The sequence below is a fragment of the Myotis myotis genome, unplaced genomic scaffold, assembly GCF_014108235.1.
Source record: "Myotis myotis isolate mMyoMyo1 unplaced genomic scaffold, mMyoMyo1.p scaffold_m19_p_35, whole genome shotgun sequence".
Classification (NCBI taxonomy): Eukaryota; Metazoa; Chordata; class Mammalia; order Chiroptera; family Vespertilionidae; genus Myotis; species Myotis myotis.
In genome coordinates, this window is record NW_023416341.1 from 1,451,697 (window position 1) to 1,474,196 (window position 22,500).

Here is a 22,500-nt window from a genome sequence, read left to right on the forward strand (position 1 = left end):
TGGTGGCAAGGAGTGGACAGGTTTGGGTACCAGAGTGCAACAGAACTTGCTGAGATCCACAACCAGTCAATTGTTTCTGGGTGAGGGAACTACTAAGTGCTAAGTGCCTACTATGCACAGTCTAAGTGTTTCACATGTACTATCTTAACCCTAACAGTCGACTGTAATGCAAGCATGTTAAACTCAAAGGCTAACATGGGCCAAATAAATGAGGCTTGCGGCCTGCTGGCCATGAATTTGACATGCTTGCTGTAATAGAATGGGGACAGTTAGGATTGTCAAACAGGTAATGATTGGCTGAGCCAGACAGGCTGACCCCATAGCCTACCCTCTAGCCACTGCATAGCATTGTCCCAGGCTCTCATCTATTAGGCCGGCCACAGAATGCACAGCTAAGCATTTCTAAACCCAGCAAATGCATGTATTGGTGTGCAGGTTATAAATAACCATTTCCAGCTGCCAGCTGTTGTTAGGTTTGGAAAAGAAAAGAAGATCGTAGTGTGACTTGTTTATCTCAGGTAATTTGGCAGTAAACCGGGCCCTGGGAATTTGAGTTACACAGGAAATGCAAAGAAAGAGTGACGGGGATATTGTTCCAGGCTTTCAGAAGACAGGAGTAATTTAAAGACCCAGAACCAGCCTGAAGGTGCACGTGGGGACTTGAAGAGGAGACTGTGTCTTAGAGCCAACCTTTACCTGGCTTCCAAACAGTCATGCTTTTTGTCTAATAGATTTCTGTTGTTATGATTAGATTTCCTTAAAGAGCACCCCCACCCCAATAAAAGGGCCCATGCATTGAGGTGAAGAAACTAGTGGCCTGGTGCACGAATTTGTGCACATTGAAAGGAAATTAATTAGAATAAATATTTTAATATCGCTATTTGCCCTTTCTCTATAATAGAAGTGTCCACCAAATTCACGATCGACAATGACTGATTGAAACACATGTGTGTGATTGGCGCCAGCAAGAGTTTTATATATATATATCGTGCATGCGAGAGTCAACTTAGCCTTTTATATATTCTATACTAGTGTCCCAGTGCACAGATTTGTGCACATTGAAAGGAAATTAATTAGAAAAATATGTTAATTTGCTTCTTGCTAATGAAAAGAAAATAGGATTCTACTGAGTCTCCTATCTACCTACTCCAGGACTTCTGTGACAATCAAATGAGATGAGGCATGGAAAAATGCTTCACATTTAGTTCAACTGTAAAATGTTTGCACCTGACTATGAAGCAAGTTGGGTTCCCGGGCTGAAGAAACTCCAAGGATGCTAGTTGCTAGGGAGAGGAAGCTGGGTGTTGCTACGTGATGTCATTGCCCGGTGCCCACAGTGACCGTTTCTGAGCTGGGCTGGGCTGTCGGCCGCATTTTGCACTAGGGTGTCTTGGCAGTGTTGGCTGCAATTTGGTGGGGTGTCGCTCTGGGGTGGTGGCAGGGCCTGTGTCCCACTTCGGGGAAGCTGAGTGTTGGTTTGTTGGTGTTGGGTCCTTATTTTTAAATGGCTGGTGCATGTCATGGAAGCTCCTGAGTTGAACATCTGCCCCCCTGGTGGTCAGTGCACGTCATAGCTACTGGAAGGACACTTAGCCTTTTATATATCCTATATAATAAAGAGGTAATATGCAAATTGACCATCACTCCAACACACAAGATGGCCACCCCCATGTGGACACAAGATGGCCAGCAGGGGAGGGCAGTTGTGGCCGATCAGGCCAGCAGGAGAGGGCAGTTGGGAGGGACCAGGCCTGCAGGAGAGGGCAGTTAGGGGTGACCAGACCAGCAGGGGAGGGCAGTTGGGAGCAACCAGGCCAGAAGGGGAGGGCAATTGGCGGTGGACCAGGCCTGCAGGGGAGGGCAGTTGGGAGCAACCAGGCCTGCAGGGGAGGGCAGTTGGGGGTGACCAGGCCTGCAGGGCAGGGCAGTTGGGGGGAGACCACACCTGCAGGGGAAGGCATTTGGGAGTGACCAGGCTGGCAGGGGAGGGCAGTTGGGGGCGACCAGGCTGGCAAGGGAGGGCAGTTAGGGGTGACCAGGCCAGCAGGGGAGGGCAGTTGGGGTGACCAGGCCTACAGGGGAGGACAGTTAGGGTGACGAGGCCGGCAGGGGAGGGTAGTTAGGGGCGACCAAGCTGGCAAGGGAGGTCAGTTGGGGTGACCGGGCCAGCAGGGGAGGGCAGTTAGGGACAATCGGGATGGTGGGAGCAGTTAGGCATCGATCAGGCTGGCAGGGGAGTGGTTAGGGGGTGATCAGGCTGGCAGGCAGAAGTGGTTAGGGGCAATCAGGCAGGCAGGCAGGTGAGCAGTTGGGAGCCAGCAGTCCTGGATTGTGAGAGGAATGTCCGACTGCCTGTTTAGGCTCGATTCCACCAGGCCTAAACGGGCAGTTGGACATCCTTCAAGGGGTCCCAGATTGGAGAGGGTGCAGGCTGGGCTGAGGGACACACAAACCCCCTCCCCCGCCCCTGGTGCAAGAATTTCTTGCACCAGGCCTTTAGTATCTACACTAATAAAAGCCTTGCTACGGCCGCAGCGGAGAAGCCAAGCCTTGCTGCGGATGCAGCGGAGAAGCCTAGCCTTGAGGTTTGGCTTCTCCGCTGCGGCCGGACCAAAGGCCTGGGTCCTGGGTGCCGGAGGAAAACCGGTGCCAGCAGCCAGGGGAAGGAAGGCCTAATGCATGAATCTTCATGAAAAGGGCTTCTAGTCCTATCTAATAAAAGAGAAACATGGTAATTGGCGTATGACCACTACCCTTCCCATTGGCTAATCAGCGAGATATGCAAATTAACTGCCAGCCAAGATGGCGGCCGGCAGCCAGGCAGCTTGAAACTAACATGAGGCTTGCTTGCTTCAGTGACGGAGGACTCCAACGTTCCCCGCCTGCCTTGCCGGCCTCTGAGCTTGCAGTTTAAGAAACATTGTAACAAATATAGAAGCTAAACAAAACCCCAGAAACTTGCTTTCAGCGAGCCCGGGATCTCAGAGCTGGAGTTATACATTGTTTCAATTATAGAACTGAAACAAACCAGATACCTTCTTTCAGCAGCAGAGGCCTCAGAGCTGGAGCCAGAGCTAAAGCTGGCCCAGAATAAAAAAAGAAAAGAAAAAAAGGAGCAGTTGGGAGCTTCAGTCGGCCTGAAAACAGCCCTCAGCCGCTCACCTAGACTGGCCAGGCACCCCAGTGGGGACCCCCACCCTGAAGGGTGTGTGACCAGCTGCAAACAGCCATCATCCCCTCACCCAGGCTGGCCAGGCACCCTAGTGGGGACCCCCACACTGATCCAGGACACCCTTCAGGGCAAACCAGCCAGCCCCACCCATGCACCAGGCCTCTATCCTATATAGTAAAAGGGTAATATGCCTCCCAGCACCGGGATCAGCGGAGCCGAGAGGCCTCCCGGCACCGGGATCAGCATGACGGGGCAGCGCCCAAACCCCCTGATCGCCCTGCGCCTCTGTGTGTGACAGGGGGAGGGGCCACAACCCCCTGATCAGCCCTGCTCTGTGTGTGACAGGGTGCGGTGCCCCAACCCCTGCACTCCCCCCCCACCCCACGGGCCCTGCTCTGTGTGTGACAGGGTAGAGCCATAACCTCCCCATTGGCCCTGCCCTGAGTGTGACAGTGGCGGCTCCCCAACCCCCTGATTGGCCCTGCTCTGTGGGTGATAGAGGGCGGCACCCCAACCCCCTGATCTGCCCTGCTCTGTGCATGACAGGGGGCGACGCCCCAACTCCCCAATCAGACCTGCTCTGAGCCCGACCAGGGGCTGCACCTAGGGTTTGGGCCTGCCCTCTGCTACCTGGGAGCAGGCCTAAGCCAGCAGGGCGTTTTCTCCCTAGGGGTCCCAGACTGCGAGAGGGCACAGGCCAGGCTGAGGGACCCCTCCCTCCCCCCCTGAGTGCACAAATTTTTGTGCACCAGGCCTCTAGTAGATAATAAAACCCTATAATGCAAATCGACCAAATAGTGGAATGACTGGTCGCTATGATGTGCACTGACCAGCAGGAGGTAGATACTCAATGCAGGAGCTGCCCCCTGGTGGCCAGTGAGCTCCCACAAGGGGAGCGCTGCTCAGCCAGAAGCTGGGCTCATGGCTGGCAGGCACAGCGGCAGTGGCAATAGTCTCTCCCACCTCCACGGCAGGTGGATATCCCCTGGACTGCGAGAGGGCGCAGGCCGGGCTGAGGGACTCCCCCCAGTGCATGAATGTCATGCACCGGGCCTCTAGTATAGAATAAACTTGCATAATTAGGCTTGCTTTCTGTTTTAGCTAAACTTTTTCCAGCCCAATGAAGCACCCCAACTTCTCTTTCAGGTAATTGTCAGCAACACAGCAGTAAATATCAGCACGAAGCACATTATTATTGTAGATCAAACAGGGAGAAGAAAGGATAAAATATTTAACTGCAGCAGTGTTTGACTATATTCTGCATAGTGAGAAAACCTGAAGTCATTTTCAACGTCCACCATTTCTTACTTCTTTTCAGTTGGGTAAAGTTTCTACTAATAAGCTTTCTAAATCTCCATTTTCTGGCTAATGAAAAGAAAATAGGATTCCACTGAGTCTCCTATCTATCTACTCCAGGACTTCTGTGAGGATCAAATGAGATGAGGCACCAGAAAACGCTTCACAGACATTTGGTTAAAGTGTGAAATGTTTCCACTTGGCTATAAAGCAAGTTGTGTTCCTGGAGAAACGCAAGGAGGTAGTTGTTGCCAGGGAGAGGAAGCCGGGCATTGCTGTGTTTTCCCACAGCCCACAGCCACCGTTTCTAGGCTGGGCTGGGCTGTGGGCCACATTTTCGCCACGGGGTCTTGGCAACATCAGCTGTGATTTGGTGGGCTTTTGCTCCTGGGTGGTGGTGGGGTCTGTGTCCCACTTGGGGGAAGCTGAGTGTTGCTTTGTGGGTGCCGGGTCCATGGTGCCGTTTCTCTGTAAATGGTCAGTGTGCATCACGGCAGCTCCTGTGTTGAGCGTCTGCCCCCTGGTGGTCAGTGCATGTCATAGCAACCGGTTGGATGGTCAGACACTTAGCATATTAGCCTTTTATATATGTAGATAATGGGATGAGACAGAGATTTTCCAGTCTTCTGCCTAGTTACCTCGTAGGTTGGAAACTTGAGGCCTGTTTTGTTGGGGCTGTACAGAGCTTAAAATTCTTTTTAAGTTACTTGTCAGCATTTAAAAATTAGAATCTTTGCCCTGGCTGGTGTGGTTCAGTTGGTTGAGGGTCATCTTGTGCACTGAAGGGTTGCAGGTTTGATTCCTGGTCAGGGCACATGCCTGGGTTTTGGGCTTAATCCCTGGTAGGGAATGTGCAGGAGGCAGCAGATAGATGTTCCACACTCACATCAATGTCTCTCTCTCTCTCTCTCTCTCTCTCTCTCTCTCTCTCTCTCTCTCTCTCTCATTCTCCCTTCTTCTCTCTCTAAAAATTAATTTAAAAATCTTACCAAAAAAACCCCAAAAAACTTCCCATTTAAAAAAATTTAGAAGCTTTCTCATAAAACTGGACTTCTCTGGAAAAATCGAATCCAACAAACCTGAGCCCACATCCCTGCTTGGAAACCTGCGGCTGGAGCCAAATAGTGATTCTCCATTAAGCTGGGCAGGTGCTCTCCAGGTTGCCCTGTCAACATCCTGCCCCCTTCACTCTGCCACATTTGTCTTTGCAAAGGCTGTAGGTTGAAGCCAGGATCAAAGTTCAGGAAGCTGGGATGGGGCTGAAGGCCTGTGGAGGTGGGGGCAGGTGTGCAGGGAGAGGCAGGCAGCAGGGTGTTAGCAAACACTGTCTGAGCAGCTAGACTGACTCATTGCTAACCCAAGTTCTTCTTCCTTGCCCTGTGACCTTGGGTGGCTTTGTGTTGCACATGATAGGGAATCCCAAGAGCTATTAGCTGGGGCAAACCCTACAGTGTAGTGCTCAGGAAGCACTAGGAAACCATGATTTCCAGACAACCCATTAGAACAGGCCCCAGTTTTCCTCCCTTTTCTTTCTCCCCTTTTCTTTTTCATTTCTCATCTCGTCTAGCTATTTCATAAAATCTTTGCTCTCGTCCTAGCTGGTTTGGCTCAGTGGATAGAGCATCGACCTGCGGACTAAAGGGTCCTGGGTTTGATTCTGATCGAGGGCATGTGCCTGGGTTATGGGGTTGATCCCCAGTGTGGGGTATGCAGGAGGCAGCCATTCAATGATTCTCATCATTGATGTTTCTATCTCTCCCTCTCCCTTCTCTGAAATCAATACAAATATGTTTAAAAAAACAAAACTTTGCCCTCAAATAAATGAGCAGGTACCATAGCCTATTGGCTTAGCTAAGAAATTGTTTCCTGAAACCATTTTGTCATTTCATTCTTATCTCTCATGCATTACAGATTAATTTCTTAACAGAAGGCAGTTTGTTCTCTGAAAATATTATGTTCTCTTTCCAGCAAGCTTTGGGCCCCCAAGGTTCATGGAGGCTATTTCATCTCCCTCCCACAGACCACCCCCTCTCAAACCTCAGATGGGAAGGCTTACAGCATTTTTCATTATATTATATCTTTTAAAATTTGACTCAACCTTTGGACATTTAATATTTTTAATTTATTTTACTTTCTTGAATAGGAAATAGATCCAAATAAATCATTCTAAAATAAAAACAATCACCTCACACCTGTCAGAATGGCTACCGTCAACAAATCACAAACGCCAAGTGCTGGAGAGGATGTGTAGAAAAAGGAACCCTCCTGCACTGCTGGTGGGAATGCAGACTGGTGCAGCCACTGTGGAAAGCAGTATGGAGTTCCTTCAAAAAATTAAATAAGGAGCTGTCATTTGACCCAGTAATCCCACTTCTAGGAATCTATCCTAAGAAATCCAAAACACCAATCAGAAAGAATGTGTGTACCCCTATGTTCATACTAGCACAATTTACAATAGCTAAGAGCTGGAAACAGCCCAAGTGCCCATCAGTAGATAAGTGGATAAAAAAGCTGTGGTACATTTGTACCATGGAATACTATGCAGCAGTAAAAAAGAAGGATCTCTTACCCTTTGAGACAGCATGGAGGGACCTGGAGAATATTATGCTAAGGGAAATAAGGCACTTAGAGAAAGACAAGTATCACATGATCTCACTCATATGTGGAATCTAATGAACAAAATAAACTGTTGAACAAAATAGATCCAGAGACATAAAAGCATTGAACAGACTGTCAAATCTCAGAGGGAAGGTAGGAGTGGGGGGGGGGGCAGGGGGCGGTGAGAAGAGATCAACCAAAGATCTTGTATGCATATATGCATAGATAGTAGGGTGGTGGAGGCCTGGGGCGGGGGCGGGTGGTGTGGGCTAGAAGGGGTCAATGGGGGGGAGGAAAGGGGGACATATAGTAATACATTCAACAATAAAGAATATTTTTATAAAGCAAAAATAAAATCAATATAAAGAATATACATTGAGCCCCGGCTGGTGTGGCCCAGTGGGTTGGGTATCATCCCATGCACTGAAGGGTTCCCAGTTCGATTCCCAGTCAGGGCACATGGGCTGGATCCCTGGTGAGGGGCATGCAGGAGGCAGCTGATCAATATTTCGCTGTCACATCAATGTTTTTCTCCCTCTCACTTCTCTCTCTAAAAATCAATAAAAAAAATCTTTTTTTTTTTTTAAAAAAAGGGAAAAAAACCCATACTTTGAGAAGCTACTCCTGTGCATGTGCCTTCCAGGTGGTTTTTTGTACCAATAAAACCAATATGAATATACATTCTTATTTTCCCTCTTTCTTAGAGAAAAATTGCATGCTATATAAACTTTCCACCCCTTGATTTTTTCACTTAACGTATTATCATCTATAAGATATATAAGGGAAAGAATGATGTATAAGGAGCCTGCTTATTTTTTCTTCTAACTCAGCGGTTCTCAACCTGTGGGTCGCGATCCCTTTGGCGGTCGAATGACCCTTTCACAGGGGTCGCCTAAGACCATCCTGCATATCAGATATTTACATTACGATTCATAACAGTAGCAACAGTACAGTTATGAAGTAGCAACGAAAATAATTTTATGGTTGGGTCACAACATGAGGAACTGTATTTCAAGGGCCAGAAGGTTGAGAACCACTGTTAACTTCATAGTATTCCACTCCATTGTGTGGATTCACCATATTTATTTAGTGAGTCCCTACTCTTAGACTTAAAGGTTATTTCTAACATTCGCTGTTGTAAGTGATGATACAGTGAATACCTTGTGCATGCATTTGTTTCCTGTTTGTGGAGGCATTTCTTCACGGTAGACTCCTAGAAGTGATATTGCTAGCTCAAAGGGAAAATGCATTTGTCCTTTGAGGATATCTTTGAAATAGCCTCCAAAGGGAAAGTGCCATTTTGTACTCCTCCCAGCAGTGCTCAAAAGTGCCTGCTTCCCAGCTCTTGCCAACAGTATATTGTCAAACCTTGGGTTTCTGCCGTTCAGATAGGTGAGAGAGAGTGGAATCTCAGTGGGACATTTGTCATTTAAATTAAATTACATAGACATATAAGTCCGAGAGCACTGCGAGCCCTCCTATTTGGACAACAGAAGAAATGAGATTATTTTAGTAACCTAATGGAAGCACCATCACCCCAGCGGGGAGAAACAAATTCTTTGTTCAAAACTCCTCTGTGATGGGAGGTCCCTGCAAGGGCCCTCTGCCTGCAGGATTTCCACTGACACCTTCATTCTCCAAAGCCCACCCCTGCCGGTTGAGGCTGTGCATTTGCCTGAGTGGATGGTGTGTTGTGACTGCCAGGTTTGCCTCTCCACATTGGGCTTTATCTGGCCAGTAGGGAGCTCCATCTCCCTTTGCCCTTGAGGAATCATTTTCTTCTAATCCCCTTGTTAATTGCTTTAGGTGTCCAAAGTACATTAAACAGGTGCACCACAGAAAGAGATCCTTAAGTCAGACTCCCTCCCCAGCCCATTCTGGCCTTCTTGTACTTGTCTTTAAAGATCTGACAGAGGCAATGTACTTAGTGGTTAGGTGTGCAGGCCCTGGGGCCAGACTGCCCAGATTCAAATCAAGGCTTCGCTACTCACTAGCTGGGTGATACTGGACACTTTCCTGACCTCTTTGGGGCTGGGTGCCCTCCTCTGATAAGTGGGATAATAATAGCACCTATTTCGTAGGGTAGCTGTGAAGAGTAAACGAGTTGATTTATGTACTTAGCCTGGAGCTCAATGAGGGGCACACAGTAAACTCTGATTAAGGTGAGGTCCTGGCGGTGGTGGTGATGACCGTGCTGCTGCTGCTGCTGCTCATGCTGAGGATGTGGCAGTGATGATGGTGATGAGGAGCACACTGAGCCCTGCTGCGTGTTTGTGACCTTGAACAAGCAGCTCAGTCACCCCCATTTTGTTTGTCATTTCATCATTGGTTTGTAGCGATGGGCATAATACTGTCCATCTAAAGCGAGAATCAGCAAACTGCTGCCTGTGGGCCAAAGTCTAGTCTGCTGCCTGTTTTATTTAGTTCTTTGTTTGTTTGTTTAGAGAGAAAAGGAGAGAAAGAGGAAGAGAGAGACAGACAGACAGAGACAGAGATAATGTGAGAGCGAAACATTTATTGGCTGCCTCTTGCATGTCCCCCATCTGGGATTGAGCCCACAGCCTTTCGGTGCATAGAACACACCCAGCCAACTGAGCCATACCAGCCAGGGCACTGCTGCCTGTTTTTATGAATAAGGTTTTATTGGAACACAACCACACCTGCTTGTTGACATGATGTCTATGGCTGCTGTCACACTGCAATGGCAGAGCTGAGTAGTTAGTTGTACCTGAGACCTTATGGCCTATAAAGTAAAAAACATTTACTGTCTAGCTCTACAGAAAAAGGTTATTGACCCCTGATCGACAGGAGTGGTTGTAAGGATGTGGGACATGAAGCTGGCACGTATTTAGGTGTCCAGTACAGTGGGGCTGCAGCAAGCCAGCATTTAACTTTCATGAACTACATGCCCCAGTCTTGTCCCCACTTCTGCTACTCTCCTCCAACTCCAAGAGGAAAACTGGAGTAATTACAATATGAATAGTTTAATTAAAAATATCATAAATGATATTTTTATCATGTAGCATACATTTCCATATACATTAAATATTGCACATGCATACCAGTCTGCAGCAGTGGATCTGAAAGGCTGTGTCCTGGAGACTGTGCTTTGCAGGAGGTGTAAGGCTTCTTTTCAGGGGTAATTTTGATGCTGATTTCCCTTGCCTGATGACTTCAGAAGCTAACATCCAAGGAAGCAACAACTCCCCTCTGAATGGTAGCGATGCATATTATTATCTGCATCTAGAGCAAAGTAAAACGGAATATCACAGTTTTCCTACCACTGAAAATAAATCCTGAGGCAGATAAAATCTCTCTGAAATCATAAGTGAGAGAATGATATTATAGTTAAAAAATTCAGTGCATTCACTTCTTTTCATCTCTTCCCCAGGCACACATCTGTTTTATAAAGTAAGGTACACAGGTATCATTTACATTTGGCCTTATTTATTGTTTCATGGCTGAATCTGGCAGGTCACCTTGCAAAAGGCAGAGGGACATCCCCTTAATTTTGCAGGCAGCATATATGTTAATGTTACTCCTTCCACCTTGCTCCCTGAATTGTGAGAATAAAATGCGATCTCAGTAGGAGGATACTCAGAGAAATTAAGTGCAGCAGCAGTAGACGGGCCTGGTGTAATCTGGTTCCTCCCATCCTTGGCAAGAAGGAGCTGTGTCCACACGGAGTTACCTGGAGGAGAGAGGGGCTCAGTGGTGTGAGGACAGGGGCATTAGATAACAAATGCGTGTAATTAGAGCGAATTATCTTCATTGGAAAATAAGCACTTTGTTTTCCAATTTAATGAATAAAGAAGCTTCTAATTAACTCCAGTAAAGAGATTTGCTTTCATATTTCAGTCGTTAAGCTCTATGTTTTTTGTATTAATATTTTGTTTTTATGACCCAGCTTAATGGTGGTTTCTTTCCCTGTTCCTTATCGGTGAAACAGAATTTTATAGAAGAAAAGCAAACCCGGAGGTAATTTAGTCTTTTTTTTTTTTTTTAAGGAAGAAAATATGGTCCAGAGAGATCCTGTTGGATCCTGTGACTTACCCAGGGCGCCCTAACTGGTTAGCTGTCCACTGGACCAGGTCCCCAGTCATGTGTCCGACCAGCACAGGAAGGACCTCAGCTAGACTCTGGGTCCGCCATGCTTACCCTGGCCTAGCTCTGCTTCCTTCCTGCTCCCTACCCTTGCTCTGGGCCTTACTTGGCCCTGCTGGCATCGTACTCGCCTCAGAACTACTTCCGCTACTAAAAACCTCCTTCTCTGTCCCCTGGCCACCAGCCCACTCTGTCCTATTCCAGGTCCAGACCTGTCCCTTAGCTCCTGGCTCTGCATTACATGGCCTGTATTACCTGGTGTGTCCCTCCTCTGACAGCCAGAGCAAGTGATCGTGGGAGCCGTCCACCCTGGCTCCTGCCCCAGAGCCTCAGAGTAAGGAAGTTAGAATAAAATTGGCCTAACAACTCATATCACGTGATCCCTATATCCTGGACGCTTTTCTAAAAATAAAAAAATATAAAAATAAACAACTTTATTTTTTAGAGCAGTTTAAGGTTCATAGCAAAACTGAGTAGGAAGTACAGAGAGTTCTCATATATCCCCTGTCCTAACACACCTACAACCTCCGCAACGATCGCCACCCCCACACAGTGGTATGTTTTCCTAGGCTCTTTCTCATCCTAAATCCTGGGTTCTTTGTCTTAAGGCAAAAAAAGGAAAGGAAAGAAAGAAAATACACACAGAATAGTCTAAGTGGCTCTCTGTGACCACAGAGGCAGGCATGCAATCAGCTTCAGCTAAGTCTGTTCTGTCTTGTCATTCTCTTAGTCTGTCCCAAGGCTGGCTGGTCACCGTGTCAAAGCTCACACACAGATAACCCTGCTCTGGCCCCCTTAACCCGTCTCTCAGAACCAATTCCAAATTCCTGAGGCTGGGATTCTGATTGGCTGCAGCTGGGTCAGGGTCCCACCCTGGGGATGGGGAGGAGAAGAACAGAGAAGGGGGCAGATAACCCAAAAGATGTTTCCCAAACCATGATACTGTCTAATCCATGGTCTCCTGAGAAGTCACCAGGTGTCTCTTTTCTAAATCCTTTAAAATAGTATTGGCCCCAGAGTTTGCCCAGAGGTTCATCTTTGGGCTCTAGCTCTTCCCTTATTCTCACCTTCTTAGAAAGAGCAACATGTTACTCCTCCCACCTTGTGCTTTATTGCCCGCTGGGAGCCCCGCCCCCATCATGCCCCGGTCATGTGTAGACCCACTGGACGTGACCATGTCCAGTGGGCCCTACCTCTTGCCTCTCAATAGGTCATCACTAAGCCCTCTTGCTCCTGCCTTCTGAGTGCTCCTGGCTAAGGGGACATGTGGCTGTGGCATCCTCACAGAGAGCCACTCGAGGGTGGGGTTGGACAGTTTGGGAGACGCCTTGACAATGTGCAGTGACTCTCATTTTCTATTTTAAAACCAAGGCAATCCATTAATTTTTCATTAAGGAATTCTTTTATAATGGACGCTGCCATAAAAGCTCTGCATTTAGAACAGCCTATTTAAACATTCTGGTGGCGATCTGTTGAATTTATGCATGCCTTCAGTGTTAGGCTTCCCGTTTTCTGAGTTAAGCAACAATTTTCTCTGAAATTGCCCGTTATGTGAAATGCGGGGATTCCTGCTAATTCCCATCTGTATCATCACCTGTGGCCAAGTTTGGGGTTTGGCGCAGCACATCAGAGGTTATGTGTATGCACAGTTGAAGGTATTTTATAATCCAAACAATTTAATAAAAATGCAGTTCGACTGGGGAAACGAGCGGCTGTGGGCCCTTGCAGAGTGCAGAGAATGCTCCAGATTAAAGAGCTGAGCTTTGTTCATTAAAGTCAAGTAACGTGTGTGAATTAGCATTTCCTTGCCGTTGCTTTATTTCAAGAGTATACCATTTCCCATCATAATAATGGGCTACATTTTCTTAAAATCATTGGATTATGATTTTCTTGCCTATCCAGTTTGCAAATAAAAAGCGTTCGTGGTGATAAACTAGCTGTTTTAAAACAGCCTTAATCTCTGGTTCTGCTTTTGAACTGCTACAGGTCAGACTCTGCGAAAGGCTGAGAGAAGTCGGTCCTGCTCTCGGGAGAACAAGGAGGTAAATGTGTCACTGGCGAGGGCTGGTGGGAGGCAGCTACTTGAAGGGACGGGGGAGCAGGCTGGGGATTAAGTGTTCCTGGCTCTCCTCGCTGAGTCCCAAGCTTGAATCCCTGACTAAATAATAGTTGGTAACTAGAGTTATCAACCAGTGTCACTTGTTGGTCATAATCTCTTGTTGAATGTGTCAGTTAGCTTTGTCTGTGTAACAAATCACTGCAACTTAAAAACAGCCATGCATTTATTCATAATTCTGAGGGGGGGGGGGCAGCAGTCTGGGCGAGGCTTACCTGGGCATCTGCTGATGGGCCAGGTCTGCTGACCTCAGCTGGGCTCACTTAAGCATTTGTCACTCACTGTTGTCACCTAGGGCTATCGGTTAGAAGCTTTAGTTCTCCTCCAATGTTCTCTCATCCTCCAGCAAGCTAGCCACATGGAGGTTCAAGACTTCAGAGTTTGAATGGAAGCGTAGGACCTCTTGAGTCCTAGCTCAGAACTGGCATGGTCACTTCTGCCACTTTCTGTTTCTCAAAGCAAGTACAAGGTCAGCCCAGATTCAAGGGGTGGGAAATAGGTCTCACTTCTTGAGAGGAAATCTACAAAATATTACGGCCATTCTTGAAATCTACCATTCTGAACCCATCTGCTCTGTGCCAGGCACCAGCTGGGAACTAAGGCATGGGTGAGACAGCCCTTGATCTCAGGATGTGCAACAGATTATAATACAGAAAGTGCCAATATAGTGAGAGAAGGGCAAAGAAAAGGTTTCAATACACAAAGGGGGTCACCTAACTCTGCCAGTGATTAGTAAGAAAGACTGCAGAAAAGCCGATGTATAGGCTGCCTCCTAAAGCGTGAGTGGGAGATTTCCAGGCCAAGTAAAGGGCATGATCAAAGTCACAGAGACACGAATAGGAAAGCGGCAAGATCATTGAGCCTGAGATGGGAAGTGGTGCAAGGACTCATAGGTTACGCAGGGAGGTCTCAAACTCATGGGAGTTAAAATTTGAGTCTTAATAGTGGCATATGGGTGCAGGGGTATGAAGGTGTATAGCTTGTCATAAATATCAACCAATCCTGAAATTCATGAACACTTGGGTACTAACATTCTTGATTGTAAAGTGATACAGTTCTAAGGGAATTTCTCAGGCTCAGCTGGGCCCAGGGGCTCAAAAATGGCCACAAGACTTGGTCTTTCTCTTTGTACGCGTGGCTCTGCTTCCTCTGTGCTGGCCTCCCCTCAGCCAGCTCTGAGGAGGCAGGTTGGGTTTGGACGCCCCATTTACTTTGTTGTGACTCATCCTCTCCTCCTTTTCTCAGCTGCAGCCAGAACAGCCAGTGTGGGTTTTCTTATTCGATCAACCTGCCTGGAATGAGGGCTGGGACATAACTTGGGAAGCTTGATGCTGCTGGAATGGCCTAAATAAATGTCAGCTCCAGTGGGCAATCTAGATGCTGAACAAGGGTGCATTTTCCTGCAGCTCTCTGGTAGGGAGATCTCTCTGGAAGCAGGCGCAGGTGTGCTCGCCTCCTGCAAAGAACGGGAGGAGCTCAGACCTGCACGCACCTGGTCTTCCTCTGCGAAGTGACCGAGGATGGTGACCAGCCCTGCTCAGCCAGGAATGAATGGTGTAAACCTAACTGATGTCTTAGGTTACGGAACAACAGCATCCCACTCATCCACAGTAAGAAGTTAGCTGGGACCCCAGGAAGCAGGGAGCAGGTAGCCAGTGGAAACACTCTCCCTCCCTCCTCCTGGCAGCAGGACCCCCCTAATTGGCACTTTCCCGGCTAGGCTACTCCCATCACATCAGTTGCCTGAGAGCATTTCAGATCACACTCCTCTTCTGAAAGTGAGGGAAAATAGAGAATGGGGTTGTTTATCACAATATTCAACTTTCACCCTGAAAGATATTTGGTCCCTCTGAAAAAGAGGGTGCTGACTCTCAAATAGGGCTTTTGCTTGGTCAGAAAAACAAGAGAAAGAAATTAATGCCATGCTGCCAGGATGTTCATCCTTCTATGTCATAACAGGCCTTTTCCATCCACCTCCTCTTTCTGCATCACCCCCTCCCACCCCCACCCTCCCCAGTCTGTGGAATCTGCACCTCCTGATGCGCTGTGCCTCACACAGGGTGTCAGGTGTAGACAAGCTCTGTCCCCATGAAAGATGAGAAAAAGACATGCTGGTGAGGACAGGTGGATGACATGTGGCGTGTTTCTTGGGCCGTGAGGTTATCTGGGCCTCCTTACACCTTGGCCGGAGAACGCGGTTTCCATGGGTACTTTTCTGAGTGTTCAAGGGCCAACACGGCAAAGGAGGATGGGCAGCTGTTTTCAGTGAGCTTGCCAGGCCCAATTCAGCCCGAAGATTGTTTTATTTGGCCCATACTCTATTACAGTTTTTTAGAATGAGGTGTCCACATTTAAAAATTGGAGATTTCACGTAAAAATGCACACTTCTGGCTTCTTTGGGAAAGTGGAGAATGACAGCAGGTCCTTGTTCCTATATGGCAACAATGGCCATGGCTGCTATTGAGGATGTGCCCCTTCCAGGAGAGCCCTCCAGGCTGCCTCCCTGCCCCCGTCTCTGCTCTACAGCAAACGGGTTTCAGCAGCTGCATTGCAGGCCCCATGCTGAGTGCTTAATGGCAGTGGTTCACAAACACTGCTGGCCACAGAATCACCCGGAGCTTTTCTATACCCTGACATCCAGGCCTCTTTCCAGAGCAGTTAAAGCAGAATCTCTGGCAGCGTGATCCAGGCAGCCGAGTATTTTAATTTCCCCAAGTGGTTGTGATGGGAAGCTGGAGTTACAGGTGGTAACTAACCCCAGGTGCTTCCCTGCGCACGCCCTGCCGGCCTGGCTGGAGGACCCCCCTTTTCAGGATGGCAGACATCATAGAGGAGACCCAGGGTGCGGGGGAGGGAGAGAAGACTTCCTGGAAGAGGCATCTTGAGCTGAGGCTTCGGAAGGGTTAGAAGCATTTCTGAAAAATGTGTCTTTGATGGTTGGCTTCAAGTCGGTAGAGACTTCCATGTAGCTGGTAAAAGTATTCTCAACAAGTATTCATGGTTCCTGCCTGTGGAGATTATATAGTGTTTATGGCCCTTAGTCATGAATTATTAATGATTTTGAAATTGTGGCCATTGTAGTTTACTCAGAAATCGTTAGGAAGTAAATTTATCATGCAGTGTTTTTAAAGGAAAGGAAACCACAGAGGAGAAAGAAATCTTTATTCATCACCCCCCTGCCCAGTGTTCACACTGGTGCCCAACGGCACCGGGGCTTGTGGGTACGGCACTGGGAACACGCCCTTCTACTCACGGAGGCAACTGTGAATTAGCCCCACCAGGTGCTTCTGCAGCCAGCCCAGTCATGTGACCTTGGACGAGTCTCTTGACTTGATAACACCCACTATGGCGACTGGTTTGCAGCGTAAAGGCTGCAGTGTTCTGAAGCACCTGGTGTAGTGCCTGACCCATAGTAAGCATTCCATAATGTTAGTTACATAATGTTCACCATTCCTTAGAATGTCTAGTATTTAACTGAGAGAGCCATGTCCTTGGACGAAGAGGCAGCATAACTGTACTTCTTCTTTTTTTTTAAATCTATTTCAGAGTGGAAGGGAGAGGGAGAGAGAGAGAAACATCAATGATGAGAAAGAATCCTTGATCGGCTGCCTCCTGCACACCCCCTTCTGGGGATTGGGCCCACAACCTGGGCATGTGCCCTGTCTGGGAATTGAACCATGATCTCCTAGTTTAGTGGTCGGCAAACTGTGGTTCGCGAGCCACATGCGGCTCTTTGGCCCCTTGAGTGTGGCTCTTCCACAAAATACCGACTTCTGTGCATGGGCCACGAAGTTTCAATCGCACTGTACATGTGCGCCCGCACGTGGTATTTTGTGGAAGAGCCACATTCAAGGGGCCAAAGAGCCGCATGTGGCTCGCGAGCCGCAGTTTGCCGACCACTGTCCTAGTTCATAGGTTAACGGTCAAGCACTGAGGGGCACAACTGCACTTATTACTAAAGGGGTCTCCCTTGCATCAGCACCCCCAGGCAAGTGGGCCCCAGCCAAGTGAGCTCTGTCCCCCGACCCCCCAAACCTCTCTCAGAGCTGCCTGAGATGATGGACTGCCTTCTTTTGTAACTGATTGGAGATGCGGAAAAAACCTCTTGACAGCACACTCATCTACTGGACTCACTCTGTAGAGGACTGCAAAAGTCATTTAGCTCAACCACCTAGGAGGATTTAGCTTTCCTTTTGCATGCACACACATGCATGCACGTGCACACACATGTGCACACATAAACACTTCCTGCTATTAAGCAGAGACTCCTTTCAGATCTGCCAAACGAAATAGGAGATTGGATCTTGGCAACACATCCAAGAAGGGAGTCCGGGATCCAGGGTGCGTCCAGAGTGGACACACCTCTGGTCCCGTCTCATCTCTGCGCCTTTTTGTCTTGATGCACCTCTCTAATAGTTGTTCCTTCTCCAGTCCAGAGGCCAGAGAGAGAGTCTGATTGATCTGGCTAATCAATACTAAAGGGTATTTAGAGGGCTCCTGACACCAGCCCCCGCACCCAGTTTCCCTCTGTGAGAAATGCCCACCTGTCCAAATTTCAAATGATGGTCTTGGAAACAGAGCATGGTGAAAATGAGACTTTAATACACTCTTGAGAGTGGACGTCCATTGTACAGGCTCACACGTGGGCCAGGGAACACAGCCTATTTATTTAGTCCCTCCTCTGGTTCCTCATTGGCTGAATACTATGAGGTCACCCGTTTCCTCATATGTCACCTAGGTCTTGCTGTCTCCCATTGGGCCATTTATAAAAATTGGGCTAAGGCCTTTCTAGCTGACTCCACCTGCCCTGTCTAGCTGAGGCAGACCCCTGGGAGGGTTTCCACCATAATGCTGGCCCACATGCAGTTCTTTGTTCCTACATCCTCTTCCCTCCTTCCCACATTCTGCTTGCCCTGGGGAAATTCAGCAAATTCCATCAGAAGCTGACCATGCTGGAATGGATCACAGAGGTCCATTTCTTACACCTCTCAATAGGCAACTGCTATAATCAAATTTTTGTGTGTCCTTCCAGAAATATTCTATGCAGAGCATATCTACCTTCTCTGCCCCAGCACCCCTCTTAACACAATGATAGCATGCAATGCACATTGCTTTGCTCCTGGATTTTGTTTTCACATACCAACATGGCTTGGAGGGCATTCCATAGCAGGACACTTCATTCTGGGCAGGTGCAGGGGTATGAAGGTGTATAGCTTATCATAAATATCAACCAATCCTGAAATTCATGAACACTTGGGTACCAACATTCTTGATTGTAAAGTGACACAGTTCTAAGGGAATTTCTCAGGCTCAGCTGGGCCCAGGGGCTCAAAAATGGCCACAAGACTTGGTCTTTCTCTTTGTACGCGTGGCTCTGCTTCCACACAGCTACTCATTCCACTCCAGGACACGCACAGACTTCATTCTTCTTTATGACTGTATAGTACTCGGTCGTGAATGCACACTCTGTAATCAAATGCGTTAATATATCTGTAGGAAAATATGAATATTCATACTAAGTGGCATAAAAAAAAGACTATACATTTCATGTCAGTTCCGATCCAGTTTTGTTGCTAAGTAATTGCATATAAAGGATTGCCCATAAATATATTGCTGGTTCCCGGTGGTGACTGTCTAGGCTATTAATGGTCTTTGGCTGCTGTGAGAGCACTTTAAAGACGATCCTAGAGCAGACATCTCTGTGCACATATGCAGGAAGAGTCAAAGGTTAAATTCTTAAGAGCGGAAATTGATGGATCAGAGGGCATGTGCTGTTTTAATATTGATGTTTCTGTTTTGTATCCTAATAGTGCACGAGATGGGCAGAGCTTTCTGTCCAGGCCCCCTTGTAGAATCCTGGCCAGATTCAAGGGGGGCTGCCCTTGGCTGAGGTGCACACACCAGAGCCATTCATTGGCCACCCCGTTGTTTCCTAGTCCACTTGTCTGAGCAGGGCATGGAGCAGGGCACTGTCCTGAGAAGGACTGGGGGCATGTCCAGCACCTTGGTTTTTGAAAACCATCTCTCATGGGCCCTCAGCATGTGGCTAATTGCAGAGGGCAGGGGAGCAGGGAACCTGGTGACTTACCATAAGTTTCAGGGCCCAATAACATGCCAGCAGGGAGCTCTTCCCTTTCCTTATTTCAGCGTTCTTGTCACTTTAGCCTTCTGGGGAGTTAGGAGCTGCTTCTTCCATATTTAAAGATCTTAACTGCTTTGTTTAAAAATTTAAATAGAAAGGAAGAGAGAGAGAAAGACTGTGCAAGCTGATGGTGCTGCATTACAATACCTGCCTGATATGACAGCTGACGTTCCGCATCTGTACTTTTCCTTTTAGTTCACATTCTGGCAGAGAAGAATGAAATCCATTTTACATTCACCTGCCAGATGTGTTCCCAGTTGTAAAGTTAGTGTTGTCAGTCTTTCCGCTTCTTGAGCCTTGGTCTCTGTAGCCTTGAGCATTTGGAGGGTGGGGGTCCTGGTAACATTGACAACTGATTTCTGCAGGCGAATCAGTCACATGGCAGGGCTAGAAGCTGTGCAGCAAAGCAGTTGAGCCTGGAACCCCGGAACCAAACAGCCTGGGTCCTAGGCCAGTGTCCTCACTCAGGAGAGTTGCCTATTCTGTCTGTGACTCGATTTCCTCTTGGAGAGAGTAGGGGTGCCTGCATCGCAGGCTTGTGGGAAGAACTCAGTGAGTTAATGTCCATGAAGTGCTTGGTACGGCAGTGGCACATTCTAGCTGCTCGGTAATGATGAATACTGTAATTTAGGGCTGGCAAGGTCAGAATAGCCTGTTTAAAAAGCTAATACCTTCAGAGTCAGAGGTGGGCGAGAAGTCTTTCCAAGGAAAGCAGGACTCGAACTGGGCTGATGAAACAGTATATAAGCCCTCCCATCAGAATGACTTGCCCCTGAATCACCAGCCTACTCCAGGCTGCAGCCAGGCTGGGAGCTACAGGGTGCTGTGTGCAGACATAACCCCATCACCCGAGCTGCACAGCGGCAAGGCCAGGACGCCAGCCATGAAGCAAAAACAGCCAATTTCGGATAAAATGCCAGGAAGGAGATTGACATGCCTAAAACCTTCCTGGTACCAGCTTAGCTTCCCACACAAGATTAAACTCTAGGAAAACCCCCGATCAGAGAGCTCCAATTTGGGACCAGAAAGAGATAATTTTGACAGCTTTTCCTTCCCGAGCCTGTTGTGGCTCAGCAGCGTGCCCTTCAGCAGAGCATCATCAGAGTTTCCTGTATCCTTGAATCTTAGGCATGAAATTGCATTGAAAGTGTCTCCCTTTACCTCCCCACCCCCAAAATCACTGTATGGAATACAGACTGTCATTAGAAAAGAGAATGATACTATCTAAGGAAAGGAGGTTCCTGTGGATTACTCGTGAAAGCTATGTCTCCTGGGTGAAAGTGGGCCTGTGAGAGCTGCCCCTCAGGCTGGGTCACCTCTGCAGGAGCCCGGTCAGGGCCATGAGAGTCAGGCCATGTGAGGTCCAGTCCCAAGTCACCACTGCTGACCTTCGCATACTCATGCTCCCCTCTTTGGGCTTCTGTCACTTCTGTGGTCCCCATGTCTGACAAGAGCCATTGGTTCTGTGACTTCAGCTTCATTAGGGTCCATAAGCCTGTCTCGGACAGTTCAAGTGACAAAAGCCCTCCTCAAACCAGCTGCAGCAAAGATGGGAAGTGGTGGCCTCACTAGGGCTGGTCCACAGCAGGCACAGCTGGATCAGGTGCTCTGACTCAGCACCCTCCCCTCTGCCTTCTTCCATGACAGGCCACTGTCCAGCAGGCTGCTCTCTCTTGGTGCCCGCTGGCCGCAGCAGCTCCAGGCTTCTGCACAGAGGCCATGTAGCACGCGGGAGAAAGCACAGGCTCTGGAGCCACATGACCTGGGTTTGAATCCTGGCTCATCAGTTACCTAAGTGCCTAACTGCCTCGGAGCCTCAGTTTCTGCATCTGTAGAATGGGGACAATAGTGGCACCTCCTCCTCAGGTTCTTACGGTGCTCTGAACATTGCCTGACATGCAGTGAACCCTGAAGAGGTGACAGGGGCTGATTCTTCGTCTTCTCCTTCCTGTCATAATTCTCTCAGTGACTCCAGAAAGCTAGAGCAGCTCCCTCACTACAGGGCCAGCGAGTGTTCGAGTTGAGACTCCTGGCCAGCCAGTGACTGTGCACCCACCTGAAGACAAGGCTGGGGTGGGGTCAACCCTGAATTAAGCACATGGTAAGGAAGAGGTTTTCTCCCAAAGGACCATCGGGATCCTGTTACCAGAAGAAGGGAGGAAGGACGGTGGGCAGACAATAGCCACTTTGTAGTGGGAGTGGTTACACTGACAGTAGCCCAGTTGTTAAAAAATGCTTTCCCGTCCGTCCTACAAGACCCTGTGAGGTAAGCAACACATCCTCACCTTGCAATGAGGAAACCTGGGCTCAGCTATGAGGCCACCTGCCCCAGTTCCACATGCAGGGCCACCGAGCTGAAACTGTGTTCTGTGTACTGGTGCGCAGTGGTGAGAGGGTGGATGGTTTCGGGAGGCAGCTGGGGGAGCTTCGGGATCTACTTAACCATCCCCAGGCTCAGTTTTTTTATCTGTAAGATGGGCGTCAGCGGTCCTTTCTCCCCAGATATCTGAAGATTCACTGAGGTTGGGGAGATAAACACAAGCCCAGCCCCTCTCGGGACTCCGTGGATTCTGATACAGGCCACCTTCCCTCTTCTATTGCTCAGAGCTCCATGGGGAGAGGGGAACCCCGTACTCCTGGGACCGCAGGGTCGGGCAGGTGAATAAGAGGCCAGGGCAATGGCCACCAGATAAACGGTAGCTTGGTTTCCCACCTGAGAAACCAAGACAGTTTGATACTCACCTTTCCCCGAGGAATGCGGTTAGTGATGGATTCTGATTAGAAGCCTCTGAAGAGATTATAGGCCCCTCCTCGCCCCCATTATGTAATTCAGAACAAAACCTCCGAAGGAAGTGTAAGGAAGTTTAATAAGTCCTGAAGTTATTTTTCTGGATGACTACTTTGATAGTTTTTTTTTTTTTTTTTTAAAGAAACCTAAATTCTTTAAAAAAATATTCTTTGGGCTGCTTGTGCTTTGTTGGTGCCCTGGGAGAAGGCTTCACACTTGGGAGATGGAATGGCAAGAGTGGTCAAGGGCAGGGAAAGGGTCCAGGTAGACTGCCTGGGTTGCAT

General features: G+C 48.3%; 1 protein-coding gene across 4 annotated transcripts in view; it reads left to right on the plus strand.

Annotated features, from left to right (window-relative positions):
- The window catches only part of LOC118652894 (katanin interacting protein), a 203,712-nt gene that overhangs the window by 19,616 nt on the left and 161,596 nt on the right, over positions 1–22,500 (plus strand). For 3 of the 4 annotated variants that reach the window (XM_036303136.1, XM_036303139.1, XM_036303137.1), the window contains exon 2: positions 13,157–13,212. The exons of the other annotated variant lie outside the window; for it this stretch is intronic. In XM_036303136.1, the coding sequence (XP_036159029.1) occupies positions 13,157–13,212 (56 nt within the window). The remainder of the gene's footprint in view (positions 1–13,156; positions 13,213–22,500) is intronic. 4 annotated transcript variants of the gene reach the window in all.